Consider the following 21,664-nt stretch of genomic DNA (forward strand, 5'->3'; position numbering starts at 1 on the left):
GAGAGGTCCTCTCTCCTGTGGTCACCACTCCAGAGGAAGCCCTCTCAAATAGTGTCCATCTTATACATTACTTCTGGACCCAGTCTCTTCCTTCAAGCACCGCTTAGGTGTTTTTAGTCTTAAACATATTGCCATAGGTAGGCAGAGCCCTACTTCCCTGACAAGGGCCTGTGCCAAATTTGTAAGAGCATTACAGGTCAGTGTTGTTCTTTTCCATTAACTTTTTTCAGTCAGCTAAACATGGGGGTCTAATACCATTTGAGACCAAATTGTAGGGAATCAGACACGTGTGGAGGGCTCTCAGGTATGACCTACAGGGAGCCCACAGGCAGCTGATGTAGCAGCTGGAGACAAGGGTTTTCACCCAGGGCATCTCAGGGTGGTGTTGCACACTCTGTTCAGACACCTGAGTCACACCCTCTGAACCAATGCTGTTTCCTCAGCTAAAGAAACCAAAAAATACCATCGACTTCAAATGTGTGTGGCCATTCACTCAAGCAAAATCCTTTACCTCCTGGAGGAACTGAGGGCCTTTTTGTGAGCAAACTTGACCTGGAGCATTTCCTTCAGTACTTTGGGTGAAGATAATGTTTTAAGTCCTTGAGTGAACCAGGTCTCAGGCGGAGGCCTAGTTGCAAGTCTCAAGACTGGCATACTGTTGATGGAATACAAGTAAATTTTTAAGCTTAAGCAAATATTTCTTTCTTTTGTGCTCAATAATGGGCAAAGCTACAGCAGGAATTATGTGTGTATCTGCACAGAGCATTGAGGCCCCACATGAAATCCACCAGCTTTCTCTTCAAAGCAATATGAAGACCAGCTTTTTTTGACAGCATCAGAGTGTTTTTCCATGAGCAGAGGGTTACATTCTGTCCTCTACTGAAGTCAGTGTGAAAGACCCCTTAGTTTCACTGGGGCCAGGAGGCAAAGCAGCTCTTTTGCTCTCTATTCCTCACGTGGAATGAAATGGCAGCCTTAATAATGATCTTTGTGTCTCAGCCTTCAGGGACCTTCTGTACTTGTCTGTGCATCTTCAGGGAACTGGAACAGCACACCACCAACTTGCAACGTTGTGTCTTGTGGATCCCCTCCTGCCATCAAAGATGCAGTCATCAATGGAGATAACTTTACTTTTGGAAACACGGTCTCTTACACGTGTAAGGAAGGGTATGTAGATTAGCACTACTGGACTAATAGTCAGAACAAGTAAAACTGGTGCACTGTTTCATAAGTCCTTTATAACTGCACACTAATTCATTGTTACTACTTCTGTCTTAACTTTTTGGAAGTTAAATGCGCTGGAGATTTTTTTCATGGGCTGTCAAGTTAGTATGAGATACAGACATTTCTTAAAGTAGTTTCAGAGCAACTGAATACACTCTGGAAGAGAAGAATAGAGAGGAATCTGGGAGAATGATAGCACAATTCAATAGGAAGCCCTTTTCCTTGGAGTTACTACAGAACCAATAGTTTTGGGGTAAACTCAAGGCTCTGATCATAACAAATTCCTTATGTCAAATCAGGGTGCAAGAATGCTTTTGGTGCAGTTTAACAACTAACTGTTGTGGTGTTCTAAATTCTATTTCCTTAAAATTATGACTCTTTGTTTATTGAGGGGCAATATTTTAAATACTATCTACTCTGTGTAGAGACATTTTCAGACCCTATTTCATCAAAGAGGAGGCTCAGTTTAGATGATATCAAGCATGAAAGTATAATGCTGGACTCTGATCCTGCAAGAACTTTTGCACATGGTAATCTCTACAGCCCGTGAGCAGTTCCATTAAATTTCTTGGAACTGTTCTGCCTAAAAGGCAGAGTGGGTATGCAGGGCTTTTGCCAGTTAAAGTCCAAAGTGACTAGAGGATTTTCTGCTTTTTCTTGCTGTAAAAGGGTAAATTAACAAGCCAACATTTTTCTTATAAATTAGCTTTGCAATGTTATTTGAAACATAATTGAAGCAAAGCATCCTTGCTATGTTTTCTAGACTGTATTACAATTTTAAAAGCTGCTTCTCTTTCCTGTGCAAGCATTTTAAATGGGATAGGATAGCAGCATTTAAAGACTTTCACAGCTGTTTGTCTGTGACAGTGGATCCTGTTAAACATCAGCACACAACAGGCTCTTTTTCTGGGGTCCAGTCATGAGGCCTTGAAAAAAAATCCTGCAAACAAGACAAAACATTTTTACAGATGTTGCTTCAAAATCTGAACAGCCTTCAGTTGGAAAGTTACTGGGGACTTTGCAGTGGTTATTGTTTCTTGGCTTTCTGTGGGAGCACACCACAGAGAAAAAAAAATGAAGAAAACAGTCAAAGGTACTGTGAGTACACTATTGCCTGTTGCATATTTAAGCAGCAGGAGTTTAAGTGGGATGATGAGCAGGATGGATTAATGCCTGTCCCTGCATTCCAGAGACAGACTGGAGAACTACAGCTACACTAACAGTATTCATGTGGTAGAATTTTATTGTAAACCATTTCATTGGTTTTTTTCCTAGTCAGCATTAATTTTTCATTGGCTTTCTAATATTTTACAGTGAGTTTTTAAGAAGAAGTTATTTTAAAGTTGGTATGTGCATTATTGGCAAGAGCATCTCTGGGTAACTCACTAAGAGGTTTCACTTTGCTTGCAAGTGTGAAAATAGGTTGAGAGGGCTAATACAGAAACCCAAAAGGCCTTTCTGGGCTTTTCATCTCTTTCTTTTCCAACCAGTTTTGCTAAACAGAAATAGTTTCTCAGTGGGATCATTTCTTTGAGGATTGCATGGATGGTCACAGCAAATACTAGGTTTGTTGTAGTAGTTTGAGCCAAAATGGAAGTTCAGAAATGGTAATTGGATGGACAGATGAGAGAGAGGCAATATGCACATGGTGTGCTAGGATATCCACCATTGTGATACCTCACCCATGGACATGTAGGCTTTTAGTTTTTCCCTTTGAAGTTGACCATGTCTTTTTTAAACAATCCTGTTCTTCTGGGATTCTAGCAAACAAGCTCATACTGCAGGGGCGTCAGGAAACTGTACAGTTTGACAATGCCTGTCTTTTTTACTTCCTATGTGGTTTCCTTATCCACAGTTACACATTAGTTGGCCCTGAAACCATAGAGTGCTTAGCCAGCGGCAAGTGGAGTGTGAGCCACCAGCAGTGCCTGGCAGTATCCTGTGATGAGCCACCCCATGTGGAAAATGCATCACCAGAGAGTGGCCACCGCCTCTTTGGTGACATAGCTTATTACTTCTGCTTGGATGGTTACAGCCTAGCTGATAACTCTCAGCTGCTTTGCAATGCAGAAGGGAAGTGGGTGCCTCCAGAGGGCAGGGACATGCCCCACTGCATAGCTGATTTCTGTGAAAAGCCATCCACCGTCTCATACAGCATCCTGGAGTCCATTAGTAAAGCCAAGTTTGCAGCTGGCTCCATTGTGAGCTTCAAGTGCATGGAAGGCTTTGTTCTGAACACTTCGGCCAAGATCGAATGCCTTCGCGGGGGCCAGTGGAATCCTTCTCCTCTGAGCATCCAATGCATCCCTGTTCGCTGCGGAGAGCCTCCCCACATTAGCAATGGCTATGCCAGTGGGTCCAACTACAGCTTTGGAGCAGTGGTGGCTTACAGCTGCAACAAGGGGTTCTACATCAAGGGAGAGAAGAAGCGGACCTGTGAGGCCACTGGCAACTGGAGTGGCAGTTTGCCCACATGTCACCCAGTGTCCTGTGGAGAACCACCTCAGCTTGAGAATGGCTTTATTAAGGTACAGAATGAGTTTTCTCATCTGCCTGGTACCATGGCAAACTGAATATATCTTCACAACTGTTGCTGTTGGGGTTTTCTTTCTTCTGTTTTGCTCTTCTGTTAAAATTGAGGAAGTGCAAGATTGGATGATATAAGAAAAGGGAAAAGTGGGTGGATTTGCAGCAGAATCGTATCTGAAAAGCCTAAACTCTTCCATGGGATTTCCTATCATAAAGTGGGTTTTCAGTTAGGAGACTCAAGATGCCATATGGCACTCAATTGATTTCCTTAATGTCTTCTTCATTTGTTTGATTCTTGGGTAGCTTTCAAGTGCCTTCTGGAGATGTTTGAAGTAATGATGCCAGTTCACAAGCCTTGCTCTTTTCACTGCTATGAAAAAAAATCTGATATGCAATAGATAAATCACCTTGGGATAATTTCTCTCCTTTTGATGTAAGCACATTTCTCTACTGAAGTCAGAACTTCCCTTTCCTTATTAAATTAAATTGCAATAATACCTGAAGTTTAAAATCTCCTTGTGGCAGGCCAAACCTGTAACAACTGCTTAACCTGTGTTTTGCTTTGATGCACAAGGATAATATTGTGGTAAGGAAGATCATAAACACCATTATAAAGATTTAACCTTGAATTTTTGAAGCATTTTTCTTCTGAACATCCTCTTCCTTCCTTAAATCTAACTACCAGGGAATCTTCATTTACTAAATTTGGGTGGGAGGGAGGTTGGCATTCCAATTCCTGTATGGGTTTCCAGCAGTAATAGCAACAATTTCTGTTCAGACTCCCACACAGATGCATCTTCTAATTATTGCATATCACTCTGGTTTGTCTTCCTTAGGTAGAATCACTCCTTCATATATTCTTTACAGTTGGAGAAATTTTTTATTACCTCAAGCAGAGCTCAGACTGCAACTTTGAGGTGCTCCTCAGCTGCCTGCTCAAGGCCCTGCAGCTGCATATGTGGCATTTATAAATGTCTCCTAGTAGCAGTAGATTTGAGGGCTCCAACTTTAGATGCACCTGGAAACTAAAGAATCGTGACAACAATAGGACATTTGATGGCAGCTTCCCCTGATCCATTTCTTTTCCATCTTTCTGTCCACACACATTTTGGTCTCATGGGTCAGGCAGGGAGAAAGCAGGGGAATCCATCTCTAGATTTTATCTTTTAAGCCTTGAATTTTCTGTTTTCTTTTGGAAGTGGTCTGAGATTTCCTGAAAACAGAGTACATCATTTGAGGCAAGATATTTTGTGCCAGCCTTTAGTGCTGCCAGGGATTCAGCTAGAAGCTAGACCCGGAGAACACAAGAAATTAAATCAGTCTCCTATTGCCCAAATCATGTGTCTTTGTTTCAGACATGTCTCTGTCTTACCTGTTTTTCAGAACACCACTGGACACTTCTTTGAAAATCAGGCAAATTATCAGTGTGACTCTGGTTACCAGATGGTCGGGAGCTCGGTGTTTACCTGCCAAGCAAATCGGCAGTGGTACAGTGAATCCCCTCCTTACTGTGCTCCCCTCAGCTGTGGAAAACCACCAGCCATCCACCATGGCTACTCCAAGGGAGAAAATTTTGATATGGGCTCCAAAGTTGAGTTCTTCTGTGATGAAGGCTATGAGCTGATTGGAGATGTTTCATGGACATGTCAAAAGTCTGGGAAATGGAGCAAAAAGCAAAGCCCCAAGTGTGTGCCAACAAAATGTCCAGAACCACCCTTGGCAGAAAATCATCTAGTCTTAAGGGAAGTGTCTTACCAAGTCGGTGTTGTACAGTTCTCCTGCAAGGAGGGTTATGTTTTGCACGGCTCCTCTGTACTGAAATGCTTGCCCTCCCAGCAGTGGAATGATTCCTTTCCCTTCTGCAAGGTTGTACAGTGTTCTGCACCGCCCTATATCCCCTTTGGAGACCCCTTGACTGCATCCCTTCATTTTGGTAGCACTGTGAAATACATCTGCGTGGATGGGTTTTTGCTGAAGGGCGTGTCCACCATCCGATGCCAGGCTGATGGCTCATGGAGCTTGCCTTTGCCAGAATGCATTCCTGTGGAGTGTCCTCAACCAGAAGAAATTCAGAATGGCATAGTTGATGTGCAAGGCCTCACCTTCCTTAGCACAGCCCTCTACACATGTAAACCAGGCTTTGAATTGCTAGGGAACACAACTGTCCTCTGTGGCGAAGATGGACAGTGGCTTGGGGGAAGGCCAGTTTGCAAACCTATCCAATGCCCAAGGCCTAAGAAGATCCTCAATGGCAAATACTCATTCACAAACTTCCATTATGGGCAGACAGTTAGGTATTTCTGTGACAGAGGTTTCCAGCTCCAAGGGGAGGAAACGCTGAGATGCCTAGAAACAGGAGAGTGGAGTACAGAGGTCCCCTCTTGTAAAGCCATAAATTGCCAGCCCCCTCAACCCATTGAGAATGGCTTTGTGGAGGGTGCAGATTATAGCTATGGGGCCATGGTCATTTACAGCTGTGTACCAGGCTTCCAGCTGTCAGGCCTTGCCATGCAGACCTGTGAAGAATTGGGGTGGTCTAGCTCCACACCAACCTGCCTTCCAACAGACTGTGGCCTGCCTCCTCACATTGACTTCGGAGAGTACGTGCAGTTGAGACATGGAGAAAGACGTTCTGACCAGGAGGGTGTTACAGAGAGTCCCTCCCTTTCGCATATGTTGCTGGCTAACAATATGAAAGAGTTCAAAACTTCCTTGAAGGAGGACAGTGCAATACAGCTCACCACCTTCTTATTTGGAACAATCATTTTATACACATGTTACTCTGGCTATGAGCTGCTGGGAAACCCTGTTCTAGCTTGCCAAGAAGATGGGGCTTGGAACGGCACTGCCCCTGCCTGTGTTTCAATAGAGTGCACCTTGCCGTCCCCCCCAGAGAACGGTTTTTTGGACGTCACTGAGAACACGCTCGGCAGTGCAGTGCGGTACAGCTGCAAGCCAGGATTCACACTGGTTGGCTCTGACATACGGCTATGCTTGCCAAGTCGGCAGTGGAGTCACACTGCTCCTTACTGCAAAGCAATAATGTGCAATTCACCTACCCAGCCTATGAATGGGAAAATAAGAGGGAAAAACTACACATTTGAGAGTGTTGTCTACTATGAGTGTGATCCTGGTTACCAGTTAAATGGCCCTGCAGAGAGGAGATGCCAAGAGAGCCAGAAATGGGATGGCAGTGAGCCAATTTGCATTCCTGTTTCCTGCAGCCCACCACCAGTTTTGGAGAACGGTCAGGTGACTGGAGAGGACTACACGTTCCAGAGACATACAGAGTATAGCTGCAACGAAGGGTTCCTGTTAGATGGGGACAGAAGGAGAGTCTGCCTTGAAAATGGAAGCTGGAGCGGAATCAGTCCAGTTTGCAAAGCTGTGACCTGCCCTGTGCCACTGCCTCTTCCCAATGGGAGAACTAGTGGCTCAGATTTCAGCTTTAAGAATGAAGTGCACTACCAGTGCAATGATGGTTACAGCCTGCAAGGAGCATCTACACTTACCTGTCAGAGTGATGGCACGTGGGACTCAGAAGCTCCACACTGTGAACCAGTCATTTGTGGACCCCCTGAAGACATCTCCCATGGCTTTCTGAATGGCTCAGCCTTTACTTACGGAGAATTTGTCCACTATATATGCTTCCCTGGTTATGAGCTGCATGGCAATCCCTTACGGCAATGTCTCTCCAATGGCTCCTGGAGTGGAAGCCTTCCATCGTGTTTACCCTGCCTGTGTCCTACACCACAGATCCAAAACGGGGTCGTTCTTGGTACAGATTTCAGCTGTGGGATAAGTGTCCAGTTTCAATGCCTGGAGGGCTTCAAACTGCTGGGGCCTTCTGTAGTCACCTGTGAGGCAGCTGGAAAATGGAGTTCAGGGTTTCCTCGCTGCGGACAGCTTTCCTGCGGTGCTCCGCCCATCATCCCCAACACGTTTATTAATGGGAGCAGCTCTGAAGATGAGAACACCATCATCTATACCTGCTTGACAGGTTTTGTCATGAAGGGGAGTCCAGAACTGACTTGTGTGGAGACTGGTGTGTGGAAGAAGCCATACCCAAGCTGTGAGCTGTTAAGCTGTGGCCCACCACCATCTATCCCAAACGCAGAGGTTCTTGGAAACACTTACACCTATGGAAGTAAGGTCCAGTACAGGTAAGGATGATGTTGCTATTCTGTTTTCATTAAAAGGCCCTGAAGTAATGAAGATGGAAGGTTTATGGACCCTCTGTTAGTGCAAATTTTATATACTCAGATTGACAAAGCCCACATTGCCATGCACTTCATAAAATACTATTTAGACAATTCATGAAAACTCCAGAAAGGCATTTCAGCCTGTTGGGCTTTGTCTGATTTTAATTTCCTATTTCTGTTTCGTTTCTTATTCTCCTTCTCTGAAGCACTGGTTTCAACATATAGGTTTTATTAGCAGGTGACAGCAACAGTCAGCAAGGTGTGCAGCTTCTCTCCTCTTGGCATGGTATTTGTGCTTTCCTTCTGCTTCAGGTGCCTGTTGTAATACAGAAGGGCTGATATCCCTCTTGTCCCATTTTCTGTACTGCAGCACTGTGCTGTCAGCAAGTTACTCCTTTGTCAGATGTCAGAAACTGAGGGGTTTTCTTAATTTCATGAAGGGTATACACTGCAGATCTCTTTCTCCAAGATGAAGAAAGCTTTGTCAAAAGGGAAGATGTTTTTTGATGGTAAAAGCAAATAATGGTATGGGACAGAACTGGGACAGAGATGGCAGGTGGGTGAAGTGAACAGTGTCAGTCATTTCCATGCAACTTTAACAAGGTGAAAGGAGTACTTTTGTTGCCATTCTACAAGCGAACCCACTAGTGCAAGCCAGCTGAGTCGTTCTTGGTAAAGCACCATTGAGTCAGCCTTAAATGTCTAAGCAAATGGTCTGTGGTCAGGCTAAGGCTTGGTTTGTTCTTGAAGAAAGTTAAATCACCTTTAGAATTGCTTAGTGCTCACACACACTCTTTACCGCACCGAAGATCCTCCTAACAAAGAGAAGGGCAGGTGTAGGAACTGCACTAAAATGTCCAGTGCCCTCCAAGTACTAAAGCCATCAGCTCACTTTCCACTGGGATGCTGCAGCAGCATGAAACAGCACAGAAATTAACTCTGAAGTCTCCAGTTCTTGCAACAGAATTAATTCAGTCCAGACATACTTCTTACAGGCCTATCTTGAAATAATAGAGAAGTTTTAAGATGTGTTTATTAACAACTAATGTTGAAAAATTGCTGTCCTGACTTTTTAATTTATGGGTTAGCTCATTCCTAGCTGTGTCTCTGTGGTCAGGTCTTCATGCTGTGTTGCAGATGTCTGGAAGGCTACACAATGGCAACAGAAGTGGATGTATGCACTTGCCAGGAAGATGGACAATGGTCCCCTCAAAGTATTTCCTGTTGCCCCAGAAAGTGTCCCCTCCCGGGAAATATCACTAATGTAATTGTTCTTGGGAACAACTTCACTGTGAACACAAGCATCACTTTGTCATGTGTAGAAGGCTACACTCTGGTGGGAGCAAGCACATCTACATGCAAGGTATATTTTTATTACCACTGTTTTATTCTGCTGGCTTTCTCAAATTCAGGAGTCCTTCTCATACCTTCCTTACCTTTTGGCCCTTAACTGGACACAACAAAAAAGTTCAAAGCATATCCTGCAAAATATAAAATGTTTAGTTGTTTCCCAGTAAGAATGATTATTTGTTTTCTATGTATAGACTTTCAGAACTAGAAATTTTTATTTCTTCTTCCGTCGAAAGCTGTGGTTGTCCTTTAAAAAAAGCATTCATTTTATCACATTCCAGGCATTAAATCATGTCTGAGATTTTAAAAAATTATGTCCAACATTTCTAATATATTTTGATGATTGAATGCAGAGCTTTTTCTCCAGAATAACAGGCAACACACATTTTAATCCAACGTACATCTGTACAAACTTTAATCCTCTGAGTGTTAAAGAGCAAACATCTTCATCAATTCTGCTGGTAACCTGCTGTCACATTAGCTGTGGCCAACCTCATCTTAAGCTTGTAAATAGACTTTTAAAGTCACTACCTATGTTGATATGAGAAAAGCTGAGCATGTGTGGGTTTGCAAAGTATTTCTTATGGAAATGTTTTCACCTTATTTTGCTGTTTCAAGTATCTGTGGAAGTAGGAGTAGGTGTCTTTGACTAGTGTTTCTTCAGGTATCAGACTTCCCTTAGTGAGTCAGAGAAGGCTGCTGAAGCACTTAGTCATGGTGTTAGACATTCAACCTGGAGAGAAATACGAAACATGAAATCAGGCAGATGTAGTTTTCATTCTTCTGATGTGTTCCCTGAGTGATAAGGTGACCTTGCACCAGTGACCTTGCTTTTCCAAGCTTCTTTTTCCCATTTTACTTTTTGTTCCATCTGTCTTGTAAGTCTTAAGCTAAGTGTTCCTGCCAAAGATAAACTCCAGTCTATGCTGACATCTTAAAAGTGTTACTTAAATTACCAAGTTTTATAAAAGTTTGAACAGATAGTATTGTATCTCTACACCCACAGCAACTGGATGCTTCTACTATGATTTTTCTTTTTCAGTTAGATATGAATTCAACATATAAAGCAGTGCTTTTACATTTCTAATTACTTTTTTTTTTTTCAGGAAAATGGTGTTTGGCTGCCACCGTTTTCTGATGACATCTGCAGTCCTGTGTCCTGTGGAACTCCAGAGTCTCCAGAACATGGATTTGTGGTTGGCACTAAATACAATTACAAAGATGTGTCTCTTTATAAATGTGATTCTGGCTATGAGTTACAAGTAAGCAAGCTCAAATCTCCAACACTCTAAATTTTAGTTGCCATCCTCAGTTCCTGTGGGATTGCTGTGGACTGTCTCATTCATACTGATGCCATAGAAGCTGGCTGTCTGCTGGTTTTTTTATCTGTAGAGAGTTCATGGTATGTTTGGGGTAGTCTTTGAATGGCTTAAGGGTATAGTCAAAGCAAATACAAGAATCCTGTTTAAAGGTACATGTCCAGCAGGTATCTTGCAGTGTTTGAATTTTCTTAACTGAAGACCTCTGCAAGTGCAGCACTACACGTGCTTGTGACCATAAGTCATAGAAGAGTTAATTTCTCATGTTCTGCTCCCTTGACGTGGTTCTTCAGCCGGAGTTAGATTGCATTTCTTTCTTCTGTTTCATAGTGTCCCAAACATTGTCTGCTGTGCTAAGAGTTGTGTCTTCCAGACTTAAAGTTCCTCATAAACTCCACTGACCTCAGTTGTATGACATTGCTAGATGGTATTAAAGTGATAGATCAAAGATATTCCAGTTTGCTCAATGAAAGCTTTATTCCCTGATGGAGAAGGAATCAAATTTCTTTCCTGTCCATTGTTTTTATTATGGCTTTTATCCCCACCTGAGCTCTGAAACAGCATTGCTTTCCCAGTATCAAGACTCAGGCTAACAAGTTCAGAGTTGTCTCAGGGGTGTTTTCAAAAGCTGCAGTGAATTCAGAAATGGCAGTATGTTGCTGAGGCACAGCATAATCTCCACCATCCCCAGGTGATGACAGAGTGAGACACAAGGTGAGATGTCTCCAGGACAGAGGCTGGCTCTTAATGCTGGTTTTGTGAGTACCAAGCAGAGTGCAGGATTGTGCTTCCTTTGTACTGTCATAACACCAGTAATTAATTAAGAACTTCTTGCATGTAAAATACCCCAGTCAGAAGTTAATTCACTCAGTCAAGATAAAAATAAGAAGATTTTGGAGAATGCTTATTAGGTAACAATGCATTTAATTTTCATAGTGTTGTCAAATATGCAGTATCACTGGGGATGGAGGTGTTGGTAGGTAGACAAAAAGGTAGAGTTGCTGTTTCAAATAATTTTTGGAAGGAATAAGCCAGTGTTTTTATACAGTAATAAATTCTTCCAAATATCTTCGTAATCCAGTTTCGCCACCTAGTGTCAAACTGTGTCCCTGCTGTTGAAGAGAAGTCCTGCTTTTTTCCTTTGGGAAGAAAAGTCTGCTGGGTGTGATGCTATGCAACAACATGTCAAACAGCTGCCCTTTATCGATGGGTTTGCTTTGCAATGAAAGTACATTACAGTAAGGGACAAAATTAAATATTTTTCTCCGTGTCTCAGAATAAAATAAGACTTAAATCCTGGGCTATTAGACTGTCTATATAATTTGTATGTAAGAAAGAAATAGTGTAAATTATAGGTAAGTATAAAGAATGAGTGTTTGTGATGTGGTTAAATCAGCTCATCACGTTATAAAACATGAGCTTGTACTGTTGTTGAAAAAAATTGCTAGTTGAATTTCCTGTAAGTGAGTCCTGAAAGGAGAAAATCTGTCCTCACAACACATTCCTTGGAACAAGAATGATAAAACTGATAAAAAAGATGATACTCTAGAGATAAGGTCAAGGGAACTGACTAACTGGCCCCAGAAATATTTGGGTTATAGAGAATACCCATGATTTTGCAGAAGGGAGTTCTACAATGTACTCTACTAGTAGACTTGGGCTGTAGCACTTCATTTTCTCTTTACATGGCTTGCACATGGAGAAAAAGCTTCCTCGCCTTGCTGGGTACTAAAGCTGATGGGATAAAAGAGTTAACTAAAGTTAAGTTGTTCTTTGAGCAAATTATCTTTTGTTTCACAGGGTGATGCAGAACGAACTTGCCAAGAAGACAAGCTTTGGAGTGGCACAGTGCCAGTGTGCAGAAGTACGTTCTACCTGAGTCTATCACTTAATGTTGTTCAAGGGTGATATCACACAACAGAAATCACTAATGCTCATTTTGCTTTGTAACTCATACTGTCTGCATTTACCCATAAACACTTTTGGTAAGTACCACTGATAACAACCTGGAAGGGTGGCAGAATTGCTGGTGTGTGCAGGTAGTAGTGTGAAGGAAATCTCTACACCTTTCTGCCTTGCTCCTGTGCAGAGAGCTTCCAGGTTTAAATAGTTCTGACACTTGAAGTCATGATTTCTGGGGTTACTGAGGACCTCTGAACATTAGTTGCCAGGAGTCACAGGTATTTAGCATCCTCAAATGTAATTCTATGGATATCATTCTCAAAGGTACCTCACTTCTATGAGATGTCATTGATCACAGTGCTGAAATAGGAGTTTCTACATAAATGCTTACGTGGACTTTAGATGTTGGCTGGAAAAAGAAACAATTTCCTGCCAGCACAGCCACAATAGATTTTTTTCTTTTAGCAAGAATTGGAAGCAACAAGCATGATTTTGCTCTGCTACTTGAGGGCAAATTCCTGGCAATGAGTAGACAACTGCTGTGTTCTTTCCTGTTTCTCAGAGTAAAACTTGTGGAGCAGCTGTGAACAGGACGAGCCAGATACATTCTGTTTGATTGGAAAGTATTGCTTACTTTACAGGAATATCATGTGGACCCCCAGACATGATAGAAAATGGATCTGTTCAGGGAGAGGAGTTCCTGTTTGGCAGTGAAGTTTTTTACAGCTGTGACCCTGGCTTTGAGCTACACGGACCAAGCAGAAGGATTTGCCACGTTGACAAAAAGTGGAGCCCTTCCACCCCTACGTGCGTGCGTAAGTAGCAAGCAGAGCCATGTGTTGTCCAGGAAAGCTAGGGCAGAAGGAGAGTGTTTTATCTGGCTTCCTCCCTGTCTTTCCCTCCAGCAGAGGGACTGTAAAAGGAGGAGTCAGAGGAAAAACCCAGCAGAGAAGTTCTCATTGGCAGTACCTCTCTGATCTGAAGCAAGCTCATTTTGGCACGTTGAAATGGCACAAACATAGAGTCGTGTTCAGGTCAGTAGAGTAGGAATGTGGCCTGCTGTATCTGACTTGCCTTGAATTGTGGTGTGCAGAGCCTTGGATATCATATTCATCCCTGCCATGCCAAAGCAAGTATATCCTGGCCACTCAGTATGTCTGGATATCACAACTGTGCCCCCAAGGATCAAATCTGGGCTCTCTATCAAGAAGATAACTAATTAAGGGAGCTTGAAAAGAAGGATTTATTACTTATTTCATACAGCTTATAAATAAAATGCCAATATTTATAGTCCTTACCAATAAATAATTTTCCTTCTTCTTGTGCTGAAGTCATAGTCCTATGCCTTGCATTCTTCTCTCTCACATCTCTCACACCTCCACAGTGTGGGACAGGAGTCAGGATTCTTCTTAATTACTGCCATTGCTCTTGAGCACGTATTGAGATCATGTTCCACTGTAGGGGCACAAAGGAAACTGAAATAGCCTCAGGCCTGCACAGAAGAAATATTCTGGATCCTCTGTTGGCTTGAAAATACCTCATATCTTAAAACAACACCAAATACATTTGGACACATTTTCAGGTGTCTGCAGTGTGAACACCAGAAGAAAGGGCAGGGAAGGAATTGTATAACATGTAACAGTTCACAGTTTCTTTCTTGCTGTCTTTCCATTGATTCAGGGTGAGAACAGAGCTATCAGATAGTGTGTGATTCATAAAAAGAACAGTCTTCATTGTGCGTATAAAACTCAAACATTTTCTTTTCTCCTAGAAATTACTTGTGGGCTGCATCCCTCCATTGAAAAAGGAGAGGCCATTTCTACTGGAAGCACATACAGAAGTAATGTAACCTTTGTGTGCACCTCTGGATACCATCTTGTTGGGCCCCAGAACATCACATGTCTTGCCAATGGGAGCTGGAGTAAGCCCTTGCCACTGTGTGAAGGTAACTGTTTGGTTTCGCATCCTGGAACATTCTGATCTGGGATAAGCAATAGCTCCTCCATTATGCATGCATATCATATGATTCAGAGACTGAGTTGCTTCTGAGAAATGATTCTGTAATGTGGGGTTTCTGGAAAATCTGTCAGTGGCAAGAAAGAATGATTTCCATCTTTCTGCCCCACTGACTGCAGTATGAAGTCATAAATGTGTCCTTGTTTCCCTATTTTGCTGGGGCTTTTCTCCATCACTGGGAGGAGCTTCTTCTCTAGGTTGGCTACATTTCCTTCCGAGGGCTACTGAATTTATGTTCTTCAAGATTTGTAAGTCTGTGGCGACTTTAAACATATTGTGTTATTAATTCAGGAATCGTTGGCAGTCCAGGACTAATATCAAGTTGAATTAATAAGACTCCTTCCTTTGCAGAGACCAGATGCAAAATTCCAGTTTCCTTGCTGAATGGGAAAGCAATGTATGAGAACAATACAGTTGGCAGTACAGTAACATATGTCTGTGAGAGGGGATACAGCTTGGAAGGAGAACCAGCAGCAGAGTGCACAAGAGATGGAAGATGGAGCAATCCCTTGCCTCTCTGTAAACGTGTGTGTTTGCTTTGTAATGGAAAAGTTTTTGCAGAGAAACAACAGGAGCAGTTACTAATACAAGCTAAAGCATTAACCTGAGTGGTTTTTTTGTGACAGTAAAAGAACAAGCTGTCTTCTGCATAGTTCCCTTCAGTTGGAAAGCTGACATAAAATGGAGCTATTATAGTAAGCCGTATAGTAGGAGCAGGTGAGAGAATCATTTGGAGGAGAAGGCAAAAGGGAGACTTTATAGTTGTCCACAAGTGACATACTGACAGGGTGTAAAGGAAGAAGCACCAGACTCTTGTCAGAGTTGCACAGTGGTAGAAGGAAAGGCAATGGACACTAGTTGCAGTAAAGGAAGCTCCAGTGAAGTTTCTGAAGAAACTTTTTACCGTCAACAGAGTCAAACAGAGGAACAGAGACTCAGTCAGAGAGGACATGAAATCTTCATCCACGGAGTTGCTCAAATTTCAACTGGTTGGGTTCCAGAGCAACTTCTGACCTAGTTGGCCCTGCTTGGAAAAGCAGGTTGGATTTAATGGCTGTATAAATTCTTCTGCAATTCTGTGAAATAGCACATTGTGTACATATGCACTGTGCACACACACACCCACAACAGCCTTCCTTGTTGCTGTATGTGCCTGTAACTAATGTTAAAACCTAGTGTAGTCTTAGGATGGTTAATTGAGACATTTAATTTTTGTATTACAAAGTATTTATTCATTTTAGTATCAAGAAACTGACATAAATCTCTGCTCTTTATAGAGCAAATATTTTCCACATTCGTGATGAGATCAATAGACCATGCAAGAAAGCCCAGCAAGCTTACAGCCAGAAATACATAAAATTAGAGAAATGCTAAACTCTAATGAGTATCACAGTAAGTCTCTCATCAAATAGCTGAATTTTTGCTGCTCTTCATTGGTCCAGCCCCTCCAAACATGAAGTAGGATAGGTCTGGTTCTCTTTTGTAGAAAGGTTATGGTAAACAGGAAGGACAAGAGAGAGTGGTTTCAGAGTAACAAGTAGGATATTTCCTACTTAAATCCTTAGTATGTCCTCTCCTGGCATCAGCACAGTATAGTAGCAAGCTGCGTGACAACAGTGAATTAAACATTATTTTATTATTATCTTATGACCCAAATCTCATAATTTCAAATCAAATTACAAACTGGACTCATGTGCAGCATGCATTTCTATTGCTTTTCATATGTTTTGGGTTTGAAATTTGCAGAAACTATTCTAAAGTGTCCTCTCTTCTTCTGGCTCTTTTTCTTCCCTTCTTTTCCCTCACACCCTTTCTTTGAACAGCAAACCCTTGTCCTGTGCCTTTCATAATCCCAGAGAATGCCCTTCTGTCAGAGGTGGATTTTCATGTTGGTCAGAATGTATCCATCAGGTGCAGGGAAGGCTACCAGCTGAAAGGGCAGTCTGTGATCACCTGTAATGCTGATGAGACCTGGACTCCAGCAACAGCGAAGTGTGAAAGTAAGTACATGACACATGGTTCCACAGAGATTGGTACTTTCCAGAGGGCTCTAAGAAGCTCTAGAGAAGAGCTGTGTCTTCTTTCTTTCTAACAGAGTTATTTCTTTAAAAGGATTCAGAGTACGTCTATGTGGGTTGGTGCTTCAACAGTATTCATCCTACTGTTTACTAGGCCCTTCTGTAAAGGTATTCTCAATTTACCTTTTGCAAGCCCTGGAGCTGGTATTGGTTTAGGATACCCTAAATAACCTAAGAATGATTCCCATGAGATTACAGGTGATGAGACGAGTTGCAGAAAGAGGTGCTGCCTTTTATTATATTTTTTAATACTGACAGAAGGCATAGTGTCCTTTTGCAAGCATGTCTGAAAGCCTTTTGGCTTCTTCCAAGCAATACTGTTTAGATTCATGGCATCACAGAATGGCTTGGATGGGAAAGGATCTTAAAGACTATTTAGTTCCAACCCCTCTGCCATGGGCAGGGATGCCATTCACTAAATCAGTTTGCTCAGGGCCCCATCCAACCTGGCATTGAACACTTTCAGGTATGGGACATCCACAGCTTCCCTAGGCAACCTCTTCCAGCACCTCATCACTGTGTAGGTAAAGAATTTCTTTCTAATGTCTAAACTAAACCTGCCTTCTTTCAGTTTAAAATCATTGCCTCTTGTTCTGCCTCTATCTTCTCATATAAATGCTCCTTTAAGAAACTGGAAAATTGCAATGAGGTCTCCCTGAAGCCTTCTTTTATCCTTGCTGAATAATCCCAGCTCTGTCGACCTGTCTTGATAGGAGAGTTGCTCCTTCCCTCTGATCATCTTTGTGGACCCTTCTGTGGACTCACTCTAACAAATCTATGTCTTTCATGTACTGAGGACCGCAGGGATGGATGCAGCACTCCAGATGGGGTCTCACAAGGGCAGAATAGAATGAGATAATCCCCTCTCTCACCCTGCTGGTCGCACTCCTTTTGATGCAACCCAGGATACAATTGGCTTTTGGGGCTGCAAATGCACACTGTTGGCTCATGTCCAGCCTCTCACCAAAAAGAACCGCCAAGCCCTTCTCAGGGCTGTTCTCAATGACATCTACTCCCAGCCTGTTCTCATGTTTGAGACTGCCCTGACCCAAGTGCAGCACTTTGCACTTGGGTTTGTTGAAGATCATAAGGTTCTCATGAGCCCACTTCTTAGGTTTGACCAGATCCGTGAGCTCCATTACTGATTTACCACCAGAGGTGTGTCTCTGGCACCTCCCCTGGACAGCATTGTGTCCAGAGTTAGAACCTGCATCATATAGGCACTGCAGCTCACCAACATCTGGACGGTTTCTTCTGTTTAGAGATATCTTGCGGTCCCCCAGCTCATGTAGAGAATGCTCTGATTCGTGGTAGCTTCTATCAGTATGGAGACATGATCACCTATTCATGCTACAGTGGGTACATGCTGGAGGGGCCCATGCGGAGCATTTGCTTGGAAAACAGAACGTGGACAACACCGCCTACCTGCAAAGGTAAGTCTTTTTTATTAACAGAAGGATATCTTAACTTGCCATAAGCACAGAGGTGTCATCCTATGTGCAATAAAAATGAAAGTGAAATTTTTGCTAGTTTCAGTGCAGTTGTAGTTTCATTCATGGCATTTAAGGTCCAGGTTCTTGCTTTATTTCCAAGTTAAAGAGAAGGCTTCTGCAATTTTTCTCTTTAGTCCTTCCTAGTCTTACAGTTTCTTTTGCTACAGTGTTGTATCCCACACCTAGGATCCTTTCTCCTGACATCTTTTGTGAGAAAATGGCAGAACCAGTCATCTTTCTGACAAGCTGAGATGTTTCAGAGAAGCACTGCCAGTCAGTTTTTCACAGTCAAAAATCAAACACTGCAGAAATCAAAATAGAACAAATGGGTGCTTATGTTTAAAGTGTGGCAGGTCCTGAAAATCAGTTTGCAATAAAAGATAGATTGATACAACTGATTAATAATACACACTAAGCACTCTAGAAAATTCATAGGTTTAACAATATACCAAAGTCCAGCCTTTCTACACTTGGCATACCAGCAGGTATTTGTAATTTTTCAGTCTGTTGAGCTAAAACATTCACTTGTTTAAAGCAAAGAATTAACTCTTCCATACAAGAAGATTCAAATAAATGAAAAGATTTGAACAGAAAATGGGGGTAACAAACACAAAACAGAAGAGATGACAAACTCAACAATAAAAAACATATATAAGCATATTCAAATACTAAGGTAAAGCCATGGATGAGACATAGCAAAAGAGTTCCAGGGTCATAGGGCTTTGGTGGAAGAGATCTTGCCATCTGCCATTTCCATATCAGAAGCTTGGTCTCTGCTGCTGGGTGGCTGTGGAACAGTGAGTTAGCTGTAACCTGAAGTCTTATTTCAGACTGTGGAACAGCCACCATATGACAAGTTGAGCTTTAGGTATTCCATTTAGAAAGCAAAAAAACCTTACAACACAGCAGTGGCCAGTCACAAGCAACCCCATTCTGTAACGTGGCCAGTCACAGGCAGACCCATTCCTGTTCACACAGAAGAAGAAAAGTTCAAGGACACTCACCTGGGAACACTGGAGCCATTATCAGAATTGTCAGGTCTGCCTCTCCTCCTGCAAGTCTCAGCTCCCCATGTCAAAATAGAAGCAACAGCTCTTCCTTCCTCAGAGACTTTCTGTTTAGGTCAGAAGCCCTTTGGAGATAGAGGATTCTATACTGCACTAAGCCTGGCTAATCATGGACCCCTCATCAGTTTTTTTATATGAATTCTGACAGCAAAATATTATGAATGCTGACACCTAAACAAGCTGAGTTGCCCTACTCTATGAAAGCAGGCACTTAGTTAAATTCCTGTATCTGATAGTTATAATGTCTTGCCTAAAAATCATGGTTCAGTAGAGCATTTTGAGGAGAACCAGAACCAAAGAAGTGGGCTTGAAACTCCTGAATATTTCAGGAATAGAGCAGCTTCTCCTGAAAAACAGGTTTGTCTTCATTTTGTGACCATGGCTTGCCACTGCCATGAAGAATTACCCATCAAGCAGCCAAGTAGAGAAGATTTGAAGGAAAAGCATCTGAGTTACTTCAGTTGTCATGATGTATCCAAAAGTTCTGTTGGAAATTCACATTACCAAAGCATGAGGCTGTTTCTGAAAAGTTTGTATTTCTAAACTGTGATTGCTACAGAATTCAAGGGATCTGTGCATAATAGCTACTTTACCTAAGTTAGAATTCATTAGCAAAATTATTTGGCTATTATCTATTCCAATTGTGACACTTCAGATTGTTCAACTGTCCCTTTAATATCACCAGCTTTACTTTTTATTCTTATTTTATATTTACAATTATACAATATTTTACAACAAACTCCCATATTTTATCCCAAGAGATGTAACTGTCTGCTAGGAAAGGTTCATGCCTCTGGTTACCAGCAACCAGGAAGGGCTCATCTGCAAAGCACTGTCAAACATGTTCTGTTTGCAACACGGCAGAGTCTACTGGGACTGTTCAGAGGAATAAGTATTAGGGAAAATTATTTTTAAAAAATGAAGTGAAGAGGTGAACAGATGATGAGGGTGGAAAACAAAGCAGGATAACCTGTGTATTAGGGGAGAGGAATAACAATTTCCCTCCTCTTTTCACCTAAAAGGGGAACTAAAAAGAGCTAAAGATGTTTCTGAGAGGACCATCCTGCATTTTCATGACGTACGTCAAAGTGATCTTTCAAAACTGCTTTATAATTATGTGAGTGATTTTCCTAACAAAAGTCCTACAGGACCCAAGCCTTTGTGGTCTACATCAGAAACAACATGAAAGCACTCTTTGTAATGACTCATGCTGCATTTCTTGTTTATGGCTGTGTGAGTGGATTATTAATGTGTCCTAAGCCTGCTTGAAACATTCTGTCCTGGTTGAACAGGTTAGTCAACGTAAATGTTATAATTAAAAAGCAGACTTCTTTAGCTTCTTTGGAAGAGCTCTCACCACAGCTGCACTTGCCTGAATCACTACTGGTTAGAGGTTGCCAGCCAGATTCTGATCTGAGTTTCACGGGTGAGAAGTATTAGCCTGGATCTGCTGATTGTAAATATCTGCAGGACTCGTCAGGCTGCACAGATGCACACAGCTTACCTGACTCCACTTAACTTCTTCCTGAAGTGCTCTAAAATCTGTCTTGTCTGTTTGCCCTCTTCCCACATCTTGCTGACTGTGAGTGGTCAGTGTGGAGCTGTCAACCAGAAAGTTCGTACTCCTTCAGCAAACAAGAACATTATGAGAGGGAAGCTGGGGCCTGAGGAAATTGTTCACTCGCAATGACAGAGAAGCTTTTTCCAAAGCTCAGAACAGATAACAGAATTTATTTTTCCCCTTCTGAGCTATGTTTGTCTTGCAGCAGTAATAATGCTTTTGTGTCCTGTGAAGATAAATTTGCAAGGGGATCTCAAAAGATTGATGCCGTGGATATGAGATTTACTACCAGTAACTAAAGTCACAATTGATGGTTCCTTTTCTCTCCCCAGCACATCAGGACTGCATTTGCCCTGCTTGCTTTTACAATAGCAAAAAATCCAAAAGATAATGACATCCCAGCTTAATTTCCAGTCCCAAGCATTTTTCTAGTTCTTGTCCATTGATAAGAATAATCCCCACAGCTACAGACAAATAGTCTCTGCTTGCCTAAATTGGTGTATAACAAGTGCATACCTAGGGATGATACAGTCTCGTCCAGTTTCATAACCAGGACCTGGGCAGAAATCCAGGAAAAGCCTATCTCTGCCTGACATCTGATTACTGAATGTCATGGAGTTGCCATCCAAAGCTATTTGTAACTCTTGGAAAACCTGCATCTTCTACATTGACAGTGAGAGAAAATACATTTCAGAGAACTTATTTCATGGACTTTGAATTTAACATGGGATATCATTTATACATGAGTCTTTTATCTCACATGCCATTATACATTTGTGGAATATCGTTTAAATGGTGTAGGTCACACAAAGCTTTAAATGGTGTTTTCATTGCTCAAAAGAAATCTGTTTGGCACACTGTTCTGCTTTAGTCAACACCCAGAGACAAGCTGTCTGTGTAGTAATAGATATTTTTGCAACAAA

At 42.1% G+C, this 21,664-nt stretch overlaps 1 protein-coding gene across 3 annotated transcripts in view; it reads left to right on the plus strand.

Moving 5' to 3' along the window:
- Positions 1 to 21,664, plus strand: part of SVEP1 (sushi, von Willebrand factor type A, EGF and pentraxin domain containing 1) — a 126,228-nt gene that overhangs the window by 93,793 nt on the left and 10,771 nt on the right. The window contains exons 36-46 of one of the 3 annotated variants that reach the window (XM_069002437.1): positions 1,000 to 1,167; positions 3,080 to 3,752; positions 5,137 to 7,916; positions 9,093 to 9,318; positions 10,412 to 10,567; positions 12,425 to 12,488; positions 13,168 to 13,341; positions 14,298 to 14,471; positions 14,894 to 15,067; positions 16,366 to 16,542; positions 17,883 to 18,053. In XM_069002437.1, coding sequence (XP_068858538.1) covers positions 1,000 to 1,167; positions 3,080 to 3,752; positions 5,137 to 7,916; positions 9,093 to 9,318; positions 10,412 to 10,567; positions 12,425 to 12,488; positions 13,168 to 13,341; positions 14,298 to 14,471; positions 14,894 to 15,067; positions 16,366 to 16,542; positions 17,883 to 18,053 — 4,937 coding nt within the window. Of the gene's footprint in view, positions 1 to 999; positions 1,168 to 3,079; positions 3,753 to 5,136; positions 7,917 to 9,072; positions 9,319 to 10,411; positions 10,568 to 12,424; positions 12,489 to 13,167; positions 13,342 to 13,431; positions 13,561 to 14,297; positions 14,472 to 14,893; positions 15,068 to 16,365; positions 16,543 to 17,882; positions 18,054 to 21,664 lie in introns of those variants that run through there. The other 2 variants (XR_011147880.1, XM_069002438.1) reach the window with 2 other exon arrangements.

Source organism: Aphelocoma coerulescens (assembly GCF_041296385.1).
Source record: "Aphelocoma coerulescens isolate FSJ_1873_10779 chromosome Z unlocalized genomic scaffold, UR_Acoe_1.0 ChrZ, whole genome shotgun sequence".
Classification (NCBI taxonomy): domain Eukaryota; kingdom Metazoa; phylum Chordata; class Aves; order Passeriformes; family Corvidae; genus Aphelocoma; species Aphelocoma coerulescens.